General features: G+C 41.0%; 1 protein-coding gene across 2 annotated transcripts in view; it reads left to right on the forward strand.

Moving 5' to 3' along the window:
• Positions 1-26,784, forward strand: part of diaph3 (diaphanous-related formin 3) — a 582,462-nt gene that overhangs the window by 55,808 nt on the left and 499,870 nt on the right. For both annotated transcript variants that reach the window (XM_087987864.1, XM_087987865.1), the window contains exons 2-3: positions 11,689-11,721; positions 23,968-24,144. In XM_087987864.1, coding sequence (XP_087843990.1) covers positions 11,689-11,721; positions 23,968-24,144 — 210 coding nt within the window. The remainder of the gene's footprint in view (positions 1-11,688; positions 11,722-23,967; positions 24,145-26,784) is intronic.

Raw genomic sequence — 26,784 nt, forward strand, 5'->3', positions numbered from 1 at the left:
GTTTGATGTCTCGCCACGTGTTGAACTCGTTAATCCGGGAGCGTAGGGGGATGAAGGTGAGGCCTCTGCTGAGGACTGATCTTTTATCCTCAGAGAGGGGGAGGTCTGGAGGGATGGTGAAAATACAGCAGGGCTGGGAGCTAGGATGTGAAAATATGGGAGGGCTGGGAGCTAGGACCAATTCCAATACCGAACAACCCAGATGGCCTCCTTCTTCAAACACCGCAATTTCCCCTCAGGTGTGGTTGACGATACTCTCCACCGCATCTCCACTTCCCGCTCCTTCGCCCTTGAACCATGCCCTTCCAATCGCCACCAGGACAGAACCCAACTGGTCCTCACCTACCACCCCACCAACCTCCAGATACATTGTATCATCCTTCGTCATTTCTGCCACCTCCAAACAGACCCCACCACCAAGGATATATTTCCCTCCCCTCCCCTATCAGAGTTCTGAAAGACCACTTCCTCCGCGACTCCCTCATCAGGACCACACCCCCCACTAACCCACCCTCCACTCCTGGCACCTTTCCCTGCAACTGCAAGAAATGCAAAACTTACGCCCCCCCCCCCCCCCCCCCCCACTTCCCTTCAAGGCCCCAAGGGATCCTTCCATATCTGTCACAAATTCACCTGCACATTTACTGCATCCGTTGCACCCGATGTGGCCTGCTCTACATTGGGGAGACAGGCCGCCTTCTTGCGGAACGTTTCAGAGAACACCTCTGGGCCACCCGCACCAACTAACCTAACCGCCCAGTGGCTGAACACTTTAACTCCCCCTCCCAGTCTGCCAAAGACATGCAGGTCCTTGGCCTCCTCCATCGCCAGACCATGGCAACACGACACCTGGAGGAAGAGCGCCTCATCTTCCACCTAGGAACCCTCCAACCACAAGGGATGAATGCAGATTTCTCCAGCTTCCTCATTTCCCCTCCCCCACCTTATCTCAGTCCCAACCCTCGGACTCAGCACCGCCTTCTTGACCTGCAATCTTCTTCCCGACCTCTCCACCCCAACTCCATCACCTTAACCTCCTTCCTCCTTCCCAACGTCCCTCCCCCAAGTCCCTCCTCCCTACCTTTTAGCCTGCTTGGCACACCCTCCTCATTCCTGAAGAAGGGCTTATGCCCGAAACGTCGATTCTCCTGCTCCTTGGATGCTGCCTGACTTACTGCGCTTTTCCAGCAACACATTTTTCAGCTCTGATCTCCAGCATCTGCCGACCTCACTTTCTCCTGTTTTCTGGAATAGAAGATATGTTCTCCAGGTTACCTCATTAGAATCAAAAATGTCTTATCTAACGAATGTTTGTTTCTAATAAGTGGTAAAACTGACCATTGTGCAGAACTGAACTGATGCAGAACTGAACTGGAATATTGAGTGCAATTCTAGACTCACTCCTGTCGGAAGGATGTTTTGAAACTTGAAAGGATTCAGGAAAAGATTTACAAGGATGTTGCCGGGGTTGGAAGTTTGAGCTATAGGGAGAGGCTGAAGAGACTGGGGCTGTTTTCCCTGGAGCATTGGAGGCTGAGGGGTAACCTTATAGAGATTTATAAAATCATGAGGGGCATGGATAGGATAAATAGACAAGATATTTTCCCTGGGGTGAGGGAGTCCAAAACTAGAGGGATTAGGTTTAAGGTGAGAGGGGAAAGATTTAAAAGGGATCTTGTGGGCAACTTTTTCACACAGAGGGTCGTGCGTGTATGGAATGAGCTGCCAGAGGAAGTGGTGGAGGCTGGTACAATTACAATGTTTGAAAGGCATCTGGATGGGTTTATGAATTGGAAGGGTTTGGAGGGATATGGGCCAAGTGCTGGCAAAAGGGACTAGATTAGGTTTGGATATCTGATCGGCATGGGCAAGTTGGACTGAAGTGTCTGTTTTCATGCTGTACAATTCTATGACTATGACTCCATGAACTATATCCACTTTATCCCAAACACTACATTTGTATGCAGACAAGTCAAGATAACATAAGCTCGCCAAAGATAACATAGGCAAAAAATGTCTGAATACCCATTTCAATCAAGAGAACAGATGGACTGATTTGACCTCCCGCAGTTCGTTCAGTTCCCTGATAATAGGATCAAGTTGCTGACAGTTCAGAATGATGTAAGATCTTCAGGTAGATTTTAGATTCAGATGGACAAAATTTAGTGGTTCTGATATTTGAAACCTTCCTAATTTCAAATTACTTCATAGTTTTCAGTTGGTATTGCTTTTAGGTTTGTTTCTTATTGATTGAGTGAGAAGGCTGCTTTCTTTTCATGCTTCTCCAACAACTCGCACATCCAGGTCTATGTGAAAGACACAGCAATTTGATCCCTGAAGTTGTTGCTAGGCAATGAATGGCATCGATTCAAAGCTTCTTCAAAACATTTTCATCCTGCTATTAAGGGCCACAAAACTCACCTTTTATCTCTCTCAAAATCACCATATTCCAGTTTCCCACAATTCAAAAGTATGTCTTCCTAGCATGACAGCAAAGTAACAATAAGTAAAATAGCGATCTGACTATGACAGGAAAGGACAGAGTGTACAAACCTTGGAGTGCAACAGCAGACCGGATGAGTGATTATAGAAATATGGAAAAACAAAACCACAAGCTCTATTTGAATGCAAATAGCACTTAGAACAAAATAGATAAATGGACTTGTGCAAATAATTATGTACGATTTGGTAATTGGTATCAGAGACATGGTTACATGATGTCAAAGACTAGACATGAATATTGAAGAGCGCATGACATGTAGGAAGGACAAAATGTCAGGAAAAGTAAAAGAGTAGCCCTGTTAATTAAGAATGTTAATGATACAATAGAGAGAGTTTATCTAAATTCTGGAGATCAGGATGCGCAGGAAATTTGGGTAATGGTGTGAAATAATGAAAGTAAGGCATCAGTTGTGGGAATGGTGTATGGTTCCTCTGACAGCAACCACACTAGGATGAAGTATGCAGGAAGAAATAATAGGGCTTATGAGAAAGGTATAGCAACAGTGATGAATGATTTTAATCTACAAGTGGATTGGATGAATTGAATGGCAAGTGTACCCGGGATGATGCGTTCAAACCGTGTTTTCAGGATAATTTTTTAGAGCACCATGTTCTAGTTAACCAGAAAGCAGGCTGTAGAGCATTAGATTTCATTAAGTGAAATGAGACATGATTGATTCATGACTGAACAATGCAGCCTCCCTCTAGGTAGTAGTGGGCGGCAGGGTGGCACAGTGTTTAGCACTGCTGCCTCACAGCGCCAGAGACCCGGGTTCAATTCCCGCCTCAGGTGACTCTCTGTGTGGAGTTTGCACATTCTTCCCGTGTCTGCGTGGGTTTTCTCTGGATGCTCCGGTTTCCTTCCACAATCCAAAAATGTGCAGGTTAGGTGAATTGGCCATGCTAAATTGCCCGTAGTGTTAGGAGAATGTCTGGTGGGTTACGCTTCGGCGGGTCGGTATGGACTTGTTGGGCCGAAGGGCCTGTTTCCACACTGTAAGTAATCTAATTTAATCTAATGATCCTAAAATTTTGAATTGAGTTGGAGTAAAAGAAGAGTGGGTTTCAGAGTAGTGTTTTAAATTTGTTTAAAGGCAATTTTGAGAGCATGAAGAGATAGCTGGCTGAAGTGAACTCTGAAATTAAATTGAAGGAAATGCTGATAGAGATACTATGACAAGCATTTGAGCAGATACTTCAGAATACTTACAAAAGATGCATTCCAGCGATGAAGAAATACGCCAAAGGAAGGGTAACTGGCAATTAAAGGCAAGTGATAGCATTATTTTGAAAGGTAGAACATTTAATTCTTCCGGATTAGTGGCAATTCAGAAGATTAGACACAAGTTAAAAAGCAGCAACGAATGACTTAAAATTTAGCAAGAAAGGGAAAGTTAGCACATGAGAGAAAGCTTGTTGGGAATGTAAAAACAATGAGTTTCTATTGGTATCTAAAATGAAAAGAATAAGAAAAGTGAACATTGATCATTTAGAGATTGAGCTGATGTATTAATAATGGAAGAAAGGAAATATTAGTTGAATTGTACTTATATTTTAAGTCTGTCTGAAGAAAATGCAAATGACATCCCAGAAAGAATTGTGAATTAGAACGTGAAATGGAGTGAGGAACTTTAAAACACCATGAAAAGTTGTTGAGAAAATTATTTAAATTATAATTTAATAAGTCTCCATGTCCTGGTGGACTTGATCCTAGGGTACTAAAAGAAGTTGATGTTGAGATAGTTGATGCTTTGGTTCCAAACTTCTGTAGATTCTGAAAGTACCCTATCAGATCGGAAATCAACAAATTTGATTCTTCTATTCAAGGAAGTAGAGAAACAGAAAGAAGGAAACAATAGACTGATGAGTCTAATATTTTAGGGATAACTTGGAATCTATTATTGAGGAGGTTATAGCTGGATGCTTGGAAAATTTAAAATCAGTTATCAGAATGAACATGGATTTGTGAAAAAGAAGACTATTACTAATTTGTTACAGTTTTTTGGGAAATAACAAGTAATGTAGATTATGGGGATGCACTGTGGTTCAATTTTTAGAAGGCATTTGACAAAGTGCAACAAAGGTTAGTATGAAATATAAGTGCTTGTGGTTTAAAGCATAACATCAGCATGATAGAGTATGAGCTGACTAATAACCAGAAGATGGACAGAAATTTACCATTTGTGTGCGAGCAGGATGTGATAAATGATGTACAATAGGGATCGGTTTTGGGACCTCTTTTATTTACAAGTTATACAATTGACATGGATGAAGGGACTGTGGTTGCTAAATGTAATGATGCCGAAGTAAGTTGTGAAGAATGCATTGAGCTTTAGTGAGGCCATACCTGGAATATTATTTGCTGTCTTAGTCTCCTCAATTAAGACAATGTTTTAGAAACAGTTCAGAGAAGGTTGACTTTAATGATATTTTAGATGGGAATGGATTATCTTATAAGTAATGTTTAGATAGACTGCCTCTGTATCCATTAGAGTTGTGAGAATGAAACTTAATCTGATTGAAGCACATAAAATCCTGAGAAGACTTGACTGGATGGATGCTGAAAAGCCGTTTCCTTTGTGAGAAAGACTAGAACCCAGGACAGATTTTAAGAATAGATTTAATACCGAGATAAGGAGAATTTGTTATCTTTTAGATAGTGATGAATTTTGTCATTCTGTTCTCCAGAGGTGAATAGATTCTTGATTAACAAGGGAATCAGTGGTTATTAAAGGCAAAAATACATGGCTGAAACCACAATCAACGATAATCTTATCAGATAGTAAAGCAGGCCAGAGGGGCCAAATGGCCTACTCCATCTAAATATTTTGATTGTATGTTTGCATGCTTGATCACACTGTTGATGACCTTTGTCTTCTACAATAGATCTGGATTGTTGTCATTCATACCGTTTAGTACATTGACAGCACCAAGAGTACTAACTAATTGGGATTTGTGTTAGATTTGAAGTATTGGAAAGGAGGATTGAGAGCCTCTACAAGTATGGTATCCTAGAATAGGATTGTAAGGTGAGCAAATGCAAGGCGGAAGGTCAGGGAGCATGAATTGAGAGGAATGTGAAGGTCTTAGTGCCTTGAGGGTGTCCTGACTCAGGGGCTTTAGAAATGATTCCTGAAGAAGGGCCTGTGCCCGAAACGTTGAATCTCCTGTTCCCTGGATGCTGCCTGACCTGCTGTGCTGTTCCAGCAATAAAGTTTCAATTTAGAAATGCAGCCTTAAGTGGCTTGTGAAAGCTGAAAGAAGATTGCTGAGGTGTGCACTTTGGTATATGCGGAGTGGAAATGTGAGAAAGGGGTTTCTATTGCCCTTAATAGGGCAATAATTTGCACCTAAATTGTTCAGTTAGAAACATTGACGGTGATTAATAGATGAAAAATATCCATGGGCAATTTGCAGAAGGATGAAAGAAACATTCAGTTTCAGAGCACTTCTAGATATAAAATAAAAACTGGTTTCTGAGATTTTGGACAAAAGGATCTTTAGACTTAGTGAGCATGGTTGATGGAGGAGATTGAAGTCTGCTGTTGGATCTACGGTCAGATTCTGTCTGTTGTTCAACAGGTTTTATAAGAAAGAAAGGTAACTGTCCTTCAGCATCATGGAGTATGCTTTGTTAATGATGCATAATTTCATTATATGTGCACATGGCATTTACTTGGACTGGAAAAAATGTCTTTTGGGGTGTTGTTGGTGAATTTGCTGCCTAGGAGTGCCTTTAGTGAAGATATATTTTCACAAATAAACAACTGTGAAGTCTTTGGCTGCACAGTTTCCATGTCTTTGTGTTTGAGGCTTACATTTTTATATAGTTTGGTTGTAGGAGTTTTAAAATGAAATAGAAAATTATTATATATGAATATAATGTGTACTCCCATGTGTTCACCTGCTGAGATACATGTTCACATGTAGTTGTTTTCAGTTCTGTAATGAAAGAATAGTGTGGCAGAGAAGGAGACCATCCAGCCCATTGAGTGCATGTCAATTTTCTGGAAGATTGATTGAGCTCGTCCAATGTCCCATTCTTTCCCCACAACTCGGCACTTTTATTCAAGCTTTAATTCAAGCCAATGACCCCTTATTAACTCACACCTCTCCAGTGACAATCATGTTCTTAACAAAGGTCTCTGATAATTTTACCACTCATGATATTAGACTGACTTGCTTAAAGTTCCAAGATTTCTTCCTCCTTTTTCTGAAAAATGTGACGTTGCTATCATCTACAGCTTTGGTCACACACACTCCCATGTCCAAGAAGGTTTGAGAGGCCATGATTAGAGTTCACCTGTCTCGATCCTGCTTCAATAGAATCTCTACAGTGTGGAAACAGACTATTCAGCCTAACCAGTCCACAACAAACCTCCGAAGAGCATCTCACTGTATCCTTGCAACCCTCCACCTTGCATGACTAATCCACCTAGCCAATACATCCTTGGACACTATAGGCAATTTAGCATGGCAAATCCACCTAACCTAAGAGAGGAAACTGGAGCGCTTGGAGGAAACCCATGCAGACACTGGGAGAATGTGCAAACTCCACACAATCACTGTTTAAATATCAGTTTAAATTTGAAGAAAACCAGTTACCTTTCCCGCAGATATTGACAGCTATGATTTTTGATTTGACAGGTATTTTTCAAGTAAATCAGTCACTCTGTACTTCTTACAAACCAGTGAAAATTTCCAGAGAAAGATAACCGAACACTTGCGATATGGCAAACTGCAGAAGTAGTGTCTGAATATCAGTATCGAGAAGAAAGGCTACTGAACTGGTTTTCCAGTTGTTTCTACTTGTATAGATAATATGTTTTCCTTATTTACTTACTTATTTGTTTGGTTGTTTGTATATGCATGTATGTATGTAAAAGATGGAGTTTGTGAAGGATTAGAATTTTAGTTAGGACTGTTTTACACCAAAGGCTTATACCTGTTTACCTATAGCTATGGACTATTTACTTTAGTACAGAAACCAGGTTTGTTCTTTCTATCAACCTTGGTCTAAATGTTATGGAAATTAGGGTGCTATGCATACCTTAAGAAAAATTTTAACATTTAGTATGATTCCAGGAATAGCAAGACTTTATTTATGGTATGTAACCATATGGTACGCAACACAAAATCCTCAAACTGTCTCTTTTCAGATCCAGTTTAATAGAAAGCATGGACTAGGTTTCTGTCCTTAAAGAAGAAATCACTATTTATCATATATCATGAAATTTTAGATGAGAAATGAGAAAAGAGGAGGAATTTTCTCTCTGAGAGGGTAGTGAATCTGTGGATTTCTATACCACAAAGGGCTGTTGAGGTTCTGCCATTAAGTATATTCAGGGCTGCGATAGAGAGATTTTTAATAAGAAAGGAAAGCAAACATTATGGAAAAGGAAAGTAAGTCATGTTAAGGATGATCAAATCAGCTATGATTTCATCAAATGGCAACCTAGATTCAATGGGCTGAATGGTCTATTTCTGTTCCTATGTGTTATGGCTTTATGTATTAAACTTTTGATAATTGTATAATGTAGCTTTATGCTGGCTTGAAATCTAAATGTCATATCAGTAACTAGTTTTCTTCAAATTTAAACTGAGGTTTTACTGCAGAGAACAGGCAGCTGCTCCTGGAGAGAACAATTGCACACACTTCTGTGTTTTCCTCTCTGTGCCTGTGTATCTGTGACATGTTTCCAGTTCCAACCTGTTCAGTTAGCTGACAACTTCACTTGTAAACAACTCTTGATCATCTGCACTTTGAGGGAACTCAGCCACAAAGCACAGTACCATAAGTATCAAATTCCTTGCTATGATATCATGCAGTCACCTTAGTAAATTCCTGTTTTTAAAAACAGTTCTTCCTCATTGCAATCCACAGTTTTTAAAGATGCAAAAATAAGAAGATCAAGTTTTTACAGAAGTTTATTTTAAAAACTTGAACTTTTGTGATGATTTTAGAAATATAGGGGCTTGATTTCCCAGTGCTATACTCCAGTGAGATATGACACCTGACTCTCCAACAAGTAGAGAAAACCTGCCAAATTTCTGAAGAATCTTCTACATTTCACAAAGGTGCCCCTCCGTCTAAACACCAATGAATACAAGCTCAACCTGCTCAACCTCACCTCATAGGAAAATCCCATCATACCTGGCATAAACTTAGTGAACCTTCCCTAGGCTGCCTTCGATGCGAGTATATCTTTCCTTAGATAAAGAGATCAAAACTATTCACAGTCTTCCAGGCATGTTCTAATTAGTGCCTTATGAAGTTTTAGCAAGGTATCCCTATTTTTATATTCTATTCCCTTTGAAATTGCGACCAACTTTCATTTGCATTCTGCCTTACCTGCTGAACAAGTAGTATGGCTTTTTGTGACTTATGCGTGAGGACTCCCAAATCTGTGTTATAGATTTCTCCAGTTTTGCTCCATTTAAATAACATTCAGTTCTCCCATTCTTCCTGTGAGAATGTATAACCTCACCTTTTTCAAATACATTCTAACTTGTCCATATCTTTCTGCAAAGTCTTAGTGTCATCCTCACAACTTGTCTTTGATCATAGAATGATAAGAAATAGGAACAGGATTAGACTGTTCGGCCCTTTGAGCCTGTTCCACCATTCAATACAATCACGGATGATCAAACTCACCTCACATCCACTTCCCTGTCCTTTCCCCATACCCCTTAATTTACTTACTGATTAAGAATCTATCTACCTCAGTGTTCAATATACATAAGGACTTTGTCCCTGTAGCTGTCTCTGCCAAGGAAATCCAAGGATCCTAAAAGAGATAGCTATAGAGATAGTGGATGCATTGGTTGTAATTTTCCAAAAATCCTCTGATTCTGCTGAACTGCCAGAGGATTGGAAAGCTCTGATGTGACACCCTATTCATAAAGGAAGTCAGACAAAAAGAAGGTAACTATAGATTGATTAGCCTAATATCTATTGCTGGAAAAGTATTAGAATCAATTATTAAGGAGGTAATAGCAGTAATTCTTTAAATGGAGAAAACATGCAGAAAGCTGCAATACAAAGGGGCTTGGAGGTACTTGTACATGAACTATAGAGAGCTACCACACAGGTCCAGCAGGTAATCAGGAAAATTAATGGAGTGTTGAGTCGCAAGGGGGTTGGAGTATAAGAGTAAGGAAGTCTTACTGCAAGTATACAAGGTGCTGGTGAGACCAATCTGGAGTACTGTGAGCAGTTTGGTCCCTTATTTAAGAAAAGATACTTTATTGGAGGTAGTTTCAGAGAAGGTTCACTACCACGAACCCCCCCCCCCCCGCATGGAGGGATTGTCTTATGAGCAAAGGCTAAATAGATTGGGACTCTATTCATTTGAATTTAGAAGAATGAGAGGTGATCTCATTGAAACAGAGGATTCTTAAGAGGCTTGACAGGGCAAATTCTGAGAGGATGTTTTCCCTCATGGGAGAATCTAGGACTAAAGGCTGTAGTCTCAAAATAAAGGACAACAATTTAAGACTGAGAGGAATTTCTTCTCAGAGTTGAGAACCTTTGGAACTCCTTGCTACAGAGAGCTGAGGAGGAAGAGTCCTTGTATATATTTAAAGCTGACCTTGATAAATTCTTGATCAGTTAGGGAATCAAGGGTAATGGAGAAAGGACAGCAAAGTGGACGTGAGGAGTATTGGATAGCCATGATCCTGTTGAATGGTGGAGTGGGCGCAAGGGGCCGAATGGCCTACTTCTGTTCCTATTTCTTCTGGTCTTATAGTCTTATTCACTATCTCTGTTGCTACCTCTTTTAGGATCCAAGGATGCAAGCCATCAGGGCCAGTGCAAATATCTGATTTAAGCCTCATTAATTTGTCTAGTACTACTTCTCTAGTATTGGTGATGGTACTTAATTCTTCCCCCATATTCTTTGGTATTAATGGAATGTTCGAAGTATTGTCCACTATGAAGATTGATGCAAAATATCTGTTTAACTCCTCTGCTATTTCCCTCTTCTGCATTACTATCTCCCCAGATTTATTTTACAGGCGATCTCTTGTTCATTCTTGGTCTTGTACTGGGCTGCTGATCCTGACTTAAGTTTATCCTGTTAAAAGCCTTCACAACTATGAACTATGAGTTTAAGAAGGAAAGTCTTTCATGGTAACCTCTGCCAACGCGGGAATTGAGCCCACACTGTTGGCATTGCTTTGCATTGCAAACGAGTCATCCAACCAACTGATGTAATTAACCCCTGATATTCCTAAAGATTAAGAGGAGGTCAACAAAGGTAAAGTTTATCTTCAGGAAAATAGTAGAACGAAAATGTAATGCTGAGGTTATATAATGCTCTGGTCAGATGCATTTGGAACATTGCAAGCAGTTCTGGGTCTCATAATTAAGGAAGGATGTGTTGACTTTGGAGGGGATGCAGAGAGGATATACAAGAGTGATCCTGGGAATGATGGGCTTGACATACGAGGAGTGGTTGAGGACTCTGTGTCTGCACTTGGAGTTTAGGAGAATGAGGACGGATCTGTAACTTGCAGAATACTGAGGATTGAATTGAGTGGACATGGATGTTTCAACCAGTAGGAGAGACTAGGAGGGCATACGCTCAGGGTGAAGTAACAACTCTTTAGAACTGAGACGAAGAAGAATTTCTTCAGCGAGAGGATGGCTAATCTATGGAACTTATTGCCCCAGAGGGCTGTGGAGGCCAAGTCATTGCGTGTATTTAAGACCGAGATAGGTCTTGATTGGTAGGGAATCAAGGGCTATGGGGAGAAGGCAGGAGAATGGGATTGAGAAACATATCAGCCATTCTCGAATCGTGGAGAGGAATTGATAGGCTGAATGGCCTAATGCTGCTCCTATGTCTTATGATCTTATGGTCTTAGACCATCAACAACAAAGCTGTACAAACTGAAAGAGTTAAATAGTGGATTACTGGAGTTTTAATCTGAATTACAACATCGTGTCTCGAATGCTACCAATCTACATTGTTTTCTTCATTACTGCTGTGATTAATGTCCAATTGTCTCATCTTTTGAATGTTAAAAAAAAAACAATAGGTTGGTTTCAAAACCAGCAAACCTTGAAAAGTTAATTGTGTCATATTTGTTATATTTCTTGAGCAAGCAATTATTTGTGCGAAACAACATTGTATTGTGAATAAGTATTAAGTAGTAATAGTTTTTTTCTCTTTTTTGCAGAACTTGAATATTAAAACATTGACAGATGATATGGTGAGAATATTTATGTATATTTAGCATCCTTATGTTTTGATTTTACAGAGCCGTAATTTAGTACTGCAGCTCATTAATTAATTGTCTGTTAATGTTGGATTAATATTTGTTTTGTCAACAGATATTTAAGTCAATCAATTCTCTTAGAATAATTAAGTAATTTGCATAAACATTTTGTTTAGGATGTAATTAAGATTAAAGGTCCCTCTCTGTCAGTCCTGCAGATGGCAGCAATATCCAGGTTGGATACTGCATTTGCAACATGTGATAAATAATATCTAGTGACCAATAAACTAACACTGTAGACAAAAATGTTTGTGAAACTGTTGGTCTAAATTCCTTACAAATGATATTCTTCATATTTGGACATTCTCTGCGACACTGACTTTGATCACTATGATCAGCCAGTATTGAGACATTTTGTAAATAACAATTACCCATGATTTCCTCCATTTTCATGCTGTATATAAGAACAAAGATTTAAGTGTCAGGCACATGCATTTATTTATTCTAATAAATTTTCACTATTCGATTCCATCTGTTTTTCTTAGAAGTGAAACTTTTATTTTGCCCCTAACAGTTCAGAATTGTGGCCAGTGATACTGTTGTGTAAGTACCTGCATCAGTGAAGGGATTACAAAGTTTTCTGCAGGGACTGATCTGTGCTGGGATTTCGGGTCTATTTTCAGTGTATCTCTTTCAATTCCTGCCCTGAGTACCAGGAAAGGCACAAATATTTTACCCATCCCTCTCATTCCAAGGAACTTTTGGGATGGTTTGAACTGTATGAAAAAGTACAATTTTAAAGTTCATCTGAAACATGGCTGCTTTGTCTCAAATGATTTTCTGTGAACTCTCCCAGAGTATTCAGCATGAGGGTCTTGATTCTAAAAGAAGACCCACCTTTGACAGTATCTTAGAGTTGGTTTGAAACCAAGAAGAAAAAAAATTGTAAATTTCTGTGGTTGTCTCTTTAGGTCTATCCAGCTTGTTGTGGCCCACTAATCAGTGTTATGAACTTTATTTTAATGAAAATGCCATGACAGTTTTAACTATGACAAGTCATAATTTAAACGTTAACCAGAGCTTACAAACATTAATTGAATCAATGCCATAGTCAAATTGAAGTAGCTTGCATAAATGTAAATTCCAGATAATAAGCTGCAAATGTTATAATAGCTGAATTAGATCGAATAGATTGAGGCATAAAACAAATGCAATTGCACCACACTATTTCATTGAAAGACCTTCTACTTCCCCTTCTACGCAGATCACAAGGAATCTGATCCCTGTATTGTTCAGCTGGAGATGATACTATGGTATGGTATACATTTCGCCCAATATTGGTCCCAATTCCCCATGAAGTAGAAACCACTTGTTCCAAAACAGGCTTTGAGCTGTACAATTATCTCTCTAATCTGATTTGCATTTTGCCAGTTTGGCGATTGTTTAGGTAATAATACAGTGATTATGATCTTTGAAGTTCTGCTTCTCAATTTTGTACCTAGCTTCTCATATTGATAATGCAGAATCTCCTCCTTTGTCCTGTCTGTGAGGTTGCTTGCTATACAGCCTATGAGAACTAGATCTTCTCCACATTACTACAAGTTTCTTTCCAGTCCAGAGAAATGTACTGAATGCTGAAACTATTCAGGGAGTGCACCTGTCTGGACTCAAAATATATTAAAAAGATAGTCTAGACTCTAACTTCTTAATATTTTAAAGCTGAGCAGAAGAGATTGTGTTCTGGATGCAATTTGGTTGGTCAAATTACCAGGCTTGAAAGAAAACACACTTTATTCCTACACCATAATTAAAATGTGGATAAAATCAAAATAAACAAATTGGCTTAATTGTAACTATCAAAATGCTTAACAAAATACTATATATTAACTACTACTAATTAACTGTTCCAATATATAACATCTCATAAACACCATCCTTAGTGTAGGCAAATTCAGTAAAATAGATTGTCTCACATGCAATTCTCACAGGAAGCGAACCCCAGCTTTTAGCTGTAAAAGAGAGACAAATAAGGGGTTCCACATCCAGCTTCTATTGTCTTCCCGTTCCCACCTCTGTGGAAGCAAACCCACTGAGAGACACAGTATAGTTTTACCTCCTTCATCTTTAATCCTACCTCCTGTAGGGAAAGAGAATGATCGCCCATGTGCACAGAGACATGAGTTCTCTCTCTCCTCTCAAATAGCAGGTTCTTAATGAAATATATCGTTATTTAAGGGAGGAGCATCCAAATTAGGCAACCTACATATTGAATGGGGTGACTGTAACAATCAATGAGTGTCAATAGTAGAGATTAAGCCTTCTGCTGTTATACAATGAATGTTCTTAACCTTGTTATCTGGCTTCACATAATGCATTCTTTTCCCCTTGTTATCTGACCTTACATACTGAATGCTTCCAATTTTGTAAATGGCTCCACATAATGAATATTTTTCCCACCTTGTTTACCCATTACCCTTGCCTCCAGCACCCCATTGTAAACTGCAACTTCTTATCTGACCTGAGTCATGTTCAGCTGAACCTCTTGTTTCATAAAACTCAAAACTTAATTCTTTCCCCACCTGCTCATACGCATTCTTACTTCAACTGCAAGTGAAGGCTAAAACTAAAAAAAATCCTGGTTCTCTGGGAGCTTGACCTCACACATTCAAGCTGCTTCTAATTTTCCAACTTTAAGAAAAAAATCAAGGCCTCACAAGCTGTTTACTTTATTGGCTTTCGAACAGGCTGTTCTCAACCTCTGTCTCAAGCTTTCTTTGTAAAAAAATCCAGGACGAAATAGACCTCTTAAAGCCATAGTATCATCACAATCTCAAGCTACAATATCCTCTCCGTATCGCAGTTCTTTTTGCTCAATCCACTGTCTAGGCCATAGTCAGTAAGCTGATCCACACTTCAATCCCCTCTCTGATATAAACAAGCTTAAGGAACTTCAAATGGGTTGGACATTTGTATGGAAGAGGCTCTGTGCCTCTGCTTTCTCAAGCCCATTTATCTTCCTCAGTTGTGGTCATACTCTCCTGTCCTTGAGCACAGATTAGGTTTAGGGAGAGAGGGGATGGATTTAAAAGGGACCTAAGGGACAACCTATTCATGCAGAGGTTGGTATGTGTATGGAATGAGCTGCCAGAGTGTCATCCAGTTTCCCTTCCTCACTCGAAGCAAAGCGCTCAGATACAAAGAGTACTTTTACCTCCTCCATCTTTATTCTGGGCCCTGGAGGGAGAGAGAATGATCACCCATGTGGAATAGCAGTTTCTGATTGAATTATGTAGTCATTTTACAGGGAGGAGCATCCAGATAAGGCAACATACATGTTGATTGGGTGACCATTACAATCAGCGAGCATCAACAGTGAAGATTAAGCCATCTGCTGTTCCACAAAGAATGTTCTAAACCTGAACTGGCCTCACATAATGAATACTTCTCACCTTGTTAACTGATGTTACATACTGAATGATTCTGATTTTGATTTTGTTAAACGGCTCTACATAATGAATGCTCTTCCACCTTGTTAACCCATTACCTTGCCTCCAGCACCCCATTGTTAACTGCAAGTTCTTATGTAATCTGAATCATGCTCAGCTGAACCTCTTGTTTCACTCAGAACTTAACTCTTTCCCTGCCTGCTTATCCCTATACACATTATCAAGAAAATGTTGTAGAGGCTGGTACAATTACAACATTTAAAAGGCATCTGGATGGGTATATGAATAGGAAGAGTTTAGAGAGATATGGGCCAAGTGCTGACAAATGGGACTAGATTAATTTAGGATATCTGGTCAGCATGGACAAGTTGGACCTTAAGGTCTGTTTCCGTGCTGTACATCTTTATGACTCTAATTAAGAAGGCCTTCTCCAAGAGGTGTAACTGCATTTTGGTGAAGATAATCCAGGTAACTTTAACCCTCCCTGATGCATTTCTTGAAGCAGTGCCTTTGGGGAAAAAAAATGACAAAATTGGTAATGGAAAAATTATTTCCTTTTGAATAACGTAAGGAATACCCTAAGAAATTTAATCAGATAAAGGTAAAAACGTTTTTCTCAAATATTGGGAAAATAATGAATGGTTTGGGAGTAAAGCAATTTGCGTCTTCAGTTTATCATCCACAATCTGAATGTGCTTTAGGAAGATGATATCAGAGTTTACAACCAGAATTTTCATCAAGGTTGTCCTCAGAATTTGAAGTGGAATTTTACCATTAAGGATGCCAGGATGAGTCCACAGGATTCATTTGGGGACGAGAGAGACTCAAGGTTGGTGTGTTGCCTCCCGGGTGCCAGGGTCTGTGATGTCTCTGATCGTGTTTTTAGGATCCTTCGGGGGGAGGGAGAGCAACCCCAATGGTCCACATTGGCACCAACGACATAGGTTGCAAGAGAGATGGGGACTTGAGGCAGAAATTCAGGGAGCTAGGATGGAAGCTTAGAGCTAGGACAAACAGAGTTGTTTTCTCTGGTTTGCTGCCCAGGCCACATGCTAGTGAGGTGAGGAGTAGGGAGAGAAAGGAGTTGAACATGTGGCTACAGGGATGGTGCAGGAGGGAGGATTTCAGGTTTTTGGACAATTGGAGCTCTTTCTGGGGTAGGTGGGGCCTCTACAAACAAGATGGTCTTCATCTAAATCAGAGGGGTACCAATATCCTGGGTGGGAAATTCACTAAAGCTATTAAGGTGGATTTAAACTAATACAGCAGGGGGATGGGAACCAAAATTGTAGGACAGGTACATAAGAGGATGAGAGTGGGGAATTCCCAAATCAAGTATCTGACACTGGCAAGCGAGAACCTGGTTTGAAGTGTGTGTACTTCAAACGAGGAGCATCCGAAATAAAGTGGGTGAACTGGCAGTGTGGGTTGGTACCTGGAACTTCGATGTTGTGGCCATTATGGAGACATGGATAGAACAGGGACAGGAATGGCTGTTGCAGGTTCCAGGATTCAGATGTTTCAGTAAGAACAGAGAAAATGGTAAAAGAGGGGGAGGTATGGCATTGTTGATCAGGGACAATATTACAGTTGTAGAAAGGATGTTTGGGGCCTCGTCAACTGAGGTAGTATGGGCTGAGGTTAGAAGCAGGAAAGGAGAAGTCACCATGCTGGGAGTTTTCTATAGGTGTCCGAATAGTCCCAGAGATGTAGAGGAAAGGATAGCAAAGATGATTCTCGATAGGAGTGAGAGAGGCAGGGTAGTTGTCATGGGGGACTTCAACTATCCAAATATTGACTACAGTATGAGTACTATAGATGGGTCAGTTTTTGTCCAGTGTGTGGAGGAGGGCTTCCTGACACAGTATGTAGACAGACCTACAAGGGGAGAAGCCACTTTAGATTTAGTACTGGGTAACGAGCCTGGCCAGGTGTTAGATTTGGAAGTAGGTGAGCACTTTGGAGACAGCGATCACAATTCTGTCAGGTTTACTTTAGTGATGGAAAGGGATAGGTGTACTCCACAGAGCAAGAGTTACAGCAGGGGGAAGGGAAATTATGATGCAATTAGGAAAGATTTAGGAAGCGTAGAATGGGGAAGGAAACTGCAGGGGATGAGCACATTAAAAATGTGGAGCTTATTCAAGGAAAAGCTCCTGTGTGTCCTAGTTAAGTATGTACCTGTCAGCCAGGGAGGAAGATATAGAATGCGTGAGCCGTGGTTTACTAAGGAAGTGGAATCCCTGGTCAAGAAGAAGAAGAAGAAGGCTTAGGACAAAATGTGAAAATTCAGTTAGGGCGCTTGAGGGTTACAAGGAAGTCAGGAAAGACCTAAAAAGAGAGATCAGAAGAGCCAGGAGGGGTCATGAGAAGTTGTTGGCGGATAGGGTCAGGGTAAACCCTAAGGCTTTCCATAGGTATGTCAGGAATAAAAGAATGACCAGAGTTAAATTAGGGCCAATCAAGGATAATAGTGGGAAGTTGTGTGTGGAGTCAGAGGAGATAGGGGAAGCACCAAATAAATACTTTTCAACAGTGTTCACTATAGAAAATGAAAATGTTGGCGAGGAAGATACAGAGATACTTGCATCTAGACTAGAAGAGATTGAGGTTCACGAGGAAGAGGTATTAGAAATACTGCAGAGTGTAAAAATAGACAAGTCCCCTGGGCCGGATGGGATCTATCCTAGGATCCTTTGGGAAGCAAGGGAAGAGATTGCCGAGTCTTTGCCATTGATCTTCAAATCATCATTGTCTACATGAATAGTGCCTGAGGACTGGAGGATAGCAAATATGGTTCCCTTGTTCAAAAAGGGTAGTAGAGACAACCCTGGTAATTACAGACCAGTGAGTCTCATTTCAGTTGTTGGTAAAGTGTTGGAAAAGGTTATAAGAGATAGGATTTATAGCCATCTAGAAAAGAATAATCTGATCAGGGACAGTCAGCACGGTTTTGTGAAGGGTAGGTCGTGCCTAACAAATCTTATTGAGTTTTAAACAAAGTGCCCAAACAAGTAGATGAGAGTAAACTGGTTGATGCGGTGTATATGGATTTCAGCAAGGCGTTCGATAAGGTTCCCCACAGTAGGCTATTATACAAAATGCGGAGGAATGGAATTGTGGGAGAGACACAGCAGTTTGGATCAGTAAATGGCTTGCTGAAAGAAAACAGAGGGTTGTAGTTGATGGAACATGTTCATCTTGGTGTCAAGTTACTAGCGGCGTACCACAAGGGTTGGTGTTGGGTCCACTGCTGTTCGTCATTTTTATAAATGACCTGAATGAGGGCTTAGAAGGGTGGGTTAGTAAATTTGCGGACGGCACTAAGGTTGGTGGAGTTGTGGATAGTGACGAAGGACGTAGTAGGTTGCAGAGAGACATAGATAGGATGCAGAGCTGGGCTGAGAGGTGGCAAATGGAGTTTAATGTGGACAAATGTGAGGTGATACACTTTGGCCGGAGTAATCGGAATGCAAAGTACTGGGCTAATGGTAGGATTCCTGGGAGTGCAGATGAGCAGAGATCTCGGTGTCCATGTACACAGATCCCTGAAAGTTGCCACCCAGGTTGACAGGTCCATAGACAGGTTAAGACGGCATACAGTGTTTTGGCCTTTATTAATAAAGGGATTGAGTTCCGGAACCAGGAGATTATGCTGCAGCTGTAAAAGGTCTGATACGGCCACACTTGGAGTATTGTGTACAATTCTGGTCACCGCATTAAAAGAAGGATGTGGAAGCTTTGGAAAGGGTGCAGAGGAGATTTATGAGGATGTTGCCTGGTATGGAAGGATTGTCTTACGAGGAAAGGCTGAGGGCATTGAGGCTGTTCTCGTTAGAGAGAAGAAGGTTGAGAGGTGACTTAATAGAGACATACAAGATAATCAGAGGGTTAGATTTCCAAGTATGGGGACAGCAAACACAAGGGGACACAACTTTAAAGTGAGGGGAGATAGGTATAAGACTGATGTCAGAGGTAGTTTCTTTACTCAGGGAGTAGTAAGGATATGGAATGCTTTGCCTGCATTGGTAGTAGATTCGCCAAGTTTAAGTGCATTTAAGTCGTCATTGGACAGGCAAATGGACGTACATGGAATAGTGTAGGTAGAATGGGCTTCAGATTAGTATGACAGGGCGGCGCAACATCGAGGGCCGAAGAGCCTGTACTGCGCTGTAATGTTCTATGTAATTGTTTTGAACTCTTAAGAGGGCATGAGATGAGAGCACCTCTAAAGTTCATAACTTACCTTTTAACTTAAGTTCAGACACTGCACTTCTGATCTATACATCACATTTCAGAGAAAAACTAGTCAAAACATAATTGGCCAAAAATCAGTTGACATGTTCTCGGCAAACAATGAAAATTAGAGTGAAATCAATAGCCAGAGCTTGGAAATTTGTTCCTGGGACAAGGTATAGATATTGCCATCTGTCTCTGGGTAGCCATTTAATGTGAGATTCAATGGACCTTATTAAGCCAATGATGTCAGTTATGTAGTGAATGCTCCAGGTGAGATTAAAATATCAGAATATATGTTTCAAGTCAATATGTTAATGAGATACTGTGAAGGGAGGATAGTCAGAGCAGAAATACAGTTACAGTGGTGAATACGACATACTTTATCTCAAGCAATTTATTTATTTTCTATGAACTCATGCTCCAACTTACTATTGCAAAAAATTAATTTACTCAGAGTGAAGATCAAAATCCCCCACAAATACTGCGTGGAGTTTATACTGGTTTTGGAGCTTGAATCTTCTGCACTATATGCTGAAGCAGCATTCAATAAACAGGGCAAAGAGATCCAACACTCAACTAATCAGATCTAAGCTCTGCAAACCTGCCTCATCCAGACCTGAATGGTGGTGGTCAGTTAAACAACTAGCAAGAGGTGGAAGTTCCATAGATACTCACCCTCCACGAATGAGTAAACTAGCATGTCAGTGCAAAAGGTAAGGCAGAAGCACTTAGAAGCGTTAGATAGGTGATCCATCCTAGCCTCCTGAGGACCCCAGCAAAACAAATGCCAGTCTTCAAACCACTCAAATCACTCAATCAGTCCATGTTCAAATGCAACAAGATCTGGACAATATCCAGGCTTGGGCTGACAAGTGGCAAGTAACATTTGTGCCACACAAATGCCGGGCTGTGACCATGACCAGTAAGAGCCAATCTAACTACCACCCCTTCCCGTTCAACAGTGTTACCATCACTGAGTCCCTCTCTATCAACATCCTGGGAGTTATTATTGGCCAGAATCTCAACTAGACTTACCACATAAACACAGTGGCTACAAGAGCAGGTCAGAAACTGGGAATACTGCAGCGAGTAATGTACCTCTTGACTCAAAGGCTGTCCACCATTAAAAGACACAAGTCAGGAGTGTGATGGAAAACTGCCTGTTTGCCTGGATGGCTGCAGCTCCAATAACACTCAAGAAGCTTGACACCATCCAGGACAAAACAGCCCACTTGATTTTCACTATATCCACTCCATCGACAAATAGCGTTCAGTAGCACTAGTGTGTACTACCTACAAGGTGCATTACAGAAATTCACCAAAGAAACTCAGATCGTACCTTCCAAACCCACGACCACTTCCAACGAGAAGGATAAGGGCAGCAGATATATAGGAACACCACTATCTTCAAGTTCCCCTCCAAGTCACTCACCATGCTGACTTGGAGTTATATCAGTGTTCCTTCACTGTCATTGGGTCAAAATCCTGGAATTCCCTTCCTAATGGCACTGTAGGTCAACCCACAGCAGGTGGACTATAGCGGTTCAAGAAGGCAGCTCATCACCACTTCTCGAGGGCAACTAGAGATGGGCAATAAATGCTGGCCAGCTAGTGATGCCCACATCCCACAAATGAATAAAAAACCTTGACGTAACTTTAAGAAATGGCTAAAGACGGTGGATACTGGAAAGACTATGGGCTCTGATAACATTCCAGCAATAGTAATGTAGACTTGTGGTCTAGAACTAGCCAACCTGTTCTAGTTGTTACAACATTGAGAAACAATAGAGAGTTGAACCATTGGTCCTTGATTTTCAAAGGCATTAGCATGATTAGATTAGATTAGATTACTTACAGTGTGGAAACAGGCCCTTCGGCCCAACAAGTCCACACCGACCCGCCGAAGCGCAACCCACCCATACCCCTACATTTAACTCCTACCTAACACTATGGGCAATTTAGCATGGCCAATTCACCTGACCTGCACATCTTTGGACTGTGGGAGGAAACCGGAGCACCCGGAGGAAACCCACACAGACGCTGGGAGAACGTGCAAACTCCACACAGTCAGTCGCCTGAGGCGGGAATTGAACCCGGGTCTCTGGCGCTGTGAGGCAGCAGTGCTAACCACTGTGCCGCCCACTGCTGCGCATTGCCGCTTCATCCACTGTCAACATCCTGGAATTACTATTGACCAGAAACTGAACTGGATCAATGAAATGGTAAATACCGTGGTTACAAGACCAGGTCAAGGAATTCAACTGCATTTGTGGCAAAGCAGCAAGTTTGATTGGCAATCTATTCACTCCCTTCAATAGTCATTCTCTTCAACATGCATGCATGGTAGCAAACGTGTGTGTCTCTACAAGGTGCACTGCAGGAACTCAGCAAGGTTTTTCCGACACTAGTTTCAAATGCATGACTTCCACCACCTCAAAGTGCAAAAGCAGCAGAAACACATGTAAACTACTACCTGCAATTCCCCCTCCAAGCCACAAACCATTCTGACTTGGAATTATATTGATGTTCCTTCAATATCATTTTCTAATTTGTGACTCATTTCCAAACTGCACTGTAGTTGTCTGTATATTCCATTCACTGCAGCAATTCAAGAAGGCAGCTCAGCAGCAGCTTCTCCAAGGCAATTAGAGATGGGCAATAAATGGTGACTGATCCAGTAATGCCCACACCCCATGCCTACATAAAATCTCTGACTGACAGGACCCATTTTCTTAGCTTTTTCCAATACGCATAGCCATGTTTTAATATTATTTAGCATAGGTTTAATTGCTTGAAGACTTGTGTCTGTGATTGTGAGGCTGACGGAGAGGCCAAGTGAATCAGGTGCTCAGTATTTCAGACTGAAGCGTTTCCTAGCATCGTCAGGTATTTTTGCATTGATGTTCTGAGCTCCCTTGACATTGAGGATAGAATGTCTATGGAGCCTCTTGTCATAGATTAGACCAAACCCCCTTCAAAAATATCAAGAAAGTAGCCTAATCCTAACTTCTATCTTATTTAAAGGCAAGTGTAAGACGCTGTAGTCCAGATATAATTTGGTTGGTTACACTACTTGGCTTTAAGTAAACACACTTTATTCTAACCCTACAGTTAGAATACAAACAAGTGAAGACAAGTTGGTATAATTTGAACTCTATTGGAAAAGCGTAACAGAATAATAGATTATTTAACTAAACAGTAACTATTCAAATTTGGTAACATCCCATAAACACAACTTTGGCAAAGGCAAATTGAGTAAAATAGATTGTCTCACATGTAATGATTCTCCAGTCCAGGAGGAAATAACATCAAGAGAAAATTCTGGCAGAGGGAGAGAATTCAAGGGTTTTACTTCAGAAGGGAGAGATGTATAACAGCCTCAAAACCCCAAAAACTACTGAAAATTAAACTAAATGCCCCACCTGTGGGAACCTGACACCACCTATTCATGTGGCTTCTATTGTTCCAACTTTAAAACGGACTTCAAGGCCTCACAAGCTGTTTACTTCATTGGCTTCGAATAAACATCTCTGGCCTCTGTCTCAAAATCTCTTCCAAAAACCCAGGATAAAATATACCTCTTAAAGTCATAGTATCGTCATACTTTATCCTGGTTCATTATTTAACTCCTCATGACAATTCAGGATCTTTTGTGGATGGAAAGGAGAGCTTTGATCTGATTGATTTGATTCATTTTGGTTTGTTTTGTACTGTGCAATGTGTGCTGATTCCGTTGTTACCAGGCATGAACTCCTTTGTTGTAGCTTTGTTGGGTTGGGTTTTAAGCATTATTCATACGTTGCTCACCGTACTACCCTACATTTCTCATGTAACCATCGTTTATCCCTTGAGATTATGGTAATGGTAGAGTGAATGATATGCCAAAATGTGAGGTTAGAGATTACAAAGATGAGCCATTGTAATTGACTCATGGATGTCAAGTTTTTGGATATGATCTGAATCCACCCAATTCAGCACAATTGTATTGCTGCCATGACTTGCTGGAGGTATCTTCTACGCCAAGACAGGACTTTGTCTTCATAGTGTTTTGGGATGGTTGCTCGACAAATACTGCATCTTTAACAATGGATTGGTGACAATGTAATCAAGTATGTTTTCCCTTTTGTTGATTCTCTCACCAAACAGGATCAGTGTTTCAATTATGCCCTTCTGATTTTTGGACAGTGGTGATTTAACACTGCCATTCTTCATGATAGTCCCCTACTCATAGTATGTTATGTGCCCGTGCTACTCTCAGATGTTTTTTCTAAGTAGTATTTAACAGGGAGGAGAGCTGATTAATCAGTTGAGGCAGGATGGTAGCCTGAATTATTTTCCATGTTTGATATGATGCCATGAGACTTCAAGGAGTCAGTAGTCAAAGTGGAAGATCCTAGAGCCATACTCTTCTAACTGTATACAGCTCATAACGTTTGTATTTCTTGGACCTGATACAGATATGCCTACTTATTAGTCTGAAGTTTTGTGTCTAATTATTTAAATGTACAAAGACAGCTGGTTGTAAATACCTGATTTTCTGAAAAATGTCTTGCAGTTTGACAGATTTGCCAGTATCCGAGTTCCAGGCAGCAAACGGGGCAGACCAGCTCTTCCACGTGTCAGACAAGCACATCTCTTGAATCGCGGCTGGCCTGCACAATCAGCAGAATATGAATATCCTTCAAAGCAGCTCCCAGAGAAGGACGTTATTTCACTCTTTGAAAAGATGATGGTAATTGTTTTTGCAATAAGGACTACTGCTTGCACAGTATAGTTTTATTTGTTTAATTCCTTTGAACAAGATGAGAAAATATTAGGTATTTTTAGAATTGCATGTGAGCTTGTTGAGGAAAGTAATGCCTGTGTCTCTTTAAATTCAGTGATTTGGTTGCTTCCATTTAAAGCACACCCTGAAAACCTTTTACGTTCTAATATGAATCATAAATTGATCACCTTAATGAAAAAGAACTTTCATTTTGATTGAAATACTGTTTCTGAGCATGCAATGTATGCCCTCAGTCCTTGAACAAGTGTAAAAGTAACACGTGCATACTGCACTATACAGCGAACTTTGTGATTTAAAGCTCTATGCGTGTGTTATAAACCACACTCGAATTGTTTTCATTGCTGACATTGCAAAAACAAATTCTGTGAAGATTGTATGTCACTGTCTGGATGGTTTGTTTGCACTTGGAATATTTAAATTTTAATTTGACATTCACTGCAAGTTATGAATCTAGCTGAATTCTCTGGTTTTTGACAATAAGTGGTTTATACCATATCGAATTTACCTGAATTATATACCAACAACAATGTACTTCAATTCTCTCACTTATCCATCTGGAGGTTAACTTACTTGTATTTGGGTGTCATGAACAAGGTGAGCGTGTGATTAATGTTGCTAATGCTATTGGTCTTGCAAAAAAACATAGGTTACCTGAAATATTTTTGAAAATTGGTTTATTTCTTATTTCTGCCCTATTGTTCAAAATCATTGCAAAGGTAAGGAAACTTGTCCATAAAGCATTGAAGCTTCCAGACAATACCTTTGGTTATCTACACACTTAAAAGATTTGTCTGATAGTGTCAGGTTTGAATTTCTCCTTAAGAATACCGTGGCTTTTGAGTGAAGATGACAATGCTAGAGACAATGAAGAGATCAAAGTAATTTGGCAAGTTACAATGATATTAAGTAAGTTACTTAGTTGCTTTGCATTTCCTTAGCTAATTGTTCGAGACATGGAACCCATGATGAATTACAGCTTCAGTGTTTGTCATGAATTGGATAAATCTATTACATGTTTTAGAGCAATCTACAGCCAAAGGCAGAAGTTTTCCAAGCAGACAACTATGGGCCGGTTTTTCAAGAAAAGTTGAGTGTGAACTTCATAGAGAAAGTGAGGGCTGCAGATGCTGGAGATCAGAGCTGAAAATGTGTTGCTGGAAAAGCGCAGCAGGTCAGGCAGCATCCAAGGAACAGGAGAATCGACGTTTCGGGCATAAGCCCTTCTTCAGGAATGAGGAAAGTGTGTCCAGCAGGCTAAGATAAAAGGTAGGGAGGAGGGACTTGGGGGAGGGGCGTTGGAAATGCGATAGGTGGAGGGAGGTCAAGGTGAGGGTGATAGGCCGGAGTGGGGTGGGGGCGGAGAGGTCAGGAAGAAGATTGCAGGTTAGGAAGGCGGTGCTGAGTTTGAGGGATTTGACTGAGACAAGGTGGGGGGGGGGGGAAATGAGGAAACTGGAGAAATCTGAGTTCATCCCTTGTGGTTGGAGGGTTCCTAGGCGGAAGATGAGGCGCTCTTCCTCCAACCATCGTGTTGCCATGGTCTGGCGATGGAGGAGTCCAAGGACCTGCATGTCCTTGGTGGAGTGGGAGGGGGAGTTAAAGTGTTGGGTTACGGGGTGGTTGGGTTGGTTGGTCTGGATGTCCCAGAGGTGTTCTCTGAAACGTTCCGCAAGTAGGCGGCCTGTCTCCCCAATATAGAGGAGGCCACATCGGGTGCAGCGGATGCAGTAGATGATGCGTGTGGAGGTGCAGGTGAATTTGTGGCGGATATGGAAGTGTCCCTTGGGGCCTTGGAGGAAAGTAAGGGGGGAGGTGTGGGCGCAAGTTTTGCATTTCTTGCGGTTGCAGGGGAAGGTGCCGGGAGTGGAGGTTGGGTTGGTGGGGGGTGTGGACCTGACGAGGGAGTCACGGAGGGAGTGGTCTTTTCGGAACACTGATAGGGGAGGGGAGGGAAATATATCCCTGGTGGTGTGGTCCGTTTGGAGGTGGCGGAAATGACGGCGGATGATACGTTGTACATGGAGGTTGGTGGGGTGGTAGATGAGGACCAGTGCGGTTCTGTCCTGGTGGCGGTGGGAGGGGCGGGGCTCAAGGGCGGAGGAGCGGGAAGTGGAAGAGATGCGGTGGAGGGCATCGTCGACTATGTCTGGCAGGAAATTGCGGTCCTTGAAGGAGGCGGCCATCTGTGTTGTACGGTGTACCTGTGAACTTCATAGACAGTCCATCAGTTTTTCTTCCATGAGCTGCACCCATTGAAGTGACCAAGCCAGATAGTGATGAGTCTTTTACAGATAGCCAGAGCATTCAGTACATTAAATGCCAATGTTGTAACCAGCTATAATTTTATTTTTACTTGGTGCTGTGTTTCAATGTTTACTGCATGTGTAGTATGAAATTGCTGGTGAGGAAAGTATCCCACCCTTATTATATGCAGTTTTTTTTGGGAAGTTGTTTTTTATTAATTTTTTTATAAACTAAATGAGTCATGTGGGTATAATAGAACTCTGGTATAATAGAAGTTGCAGAAGATTATGTGCAGGTGAGTAGTTATGATATTTAGTTTATTTTATTAACTCTGAGCTTTAT

The sequence above is a fragment of the Chiloscyllium plagiosum genome, unplaced genomic scaffold, assembly GCF_037043375.1.
Source record: "Chiloscyllium plagiosum isolate Xiang-an unplaced genomic scaffold, Cpla_swu_hap1 HiC_scaffold_6, whole genome shotgun sequence".
Taxonomy (NCBI): domain Eukaryota; kingdom Metazoa; phylum Chordata; class Chondrichthyes; order Orectolobiformes; family Hemiscylliidae; genus Chiloscyllium; species Chiloscyllium plagiosum.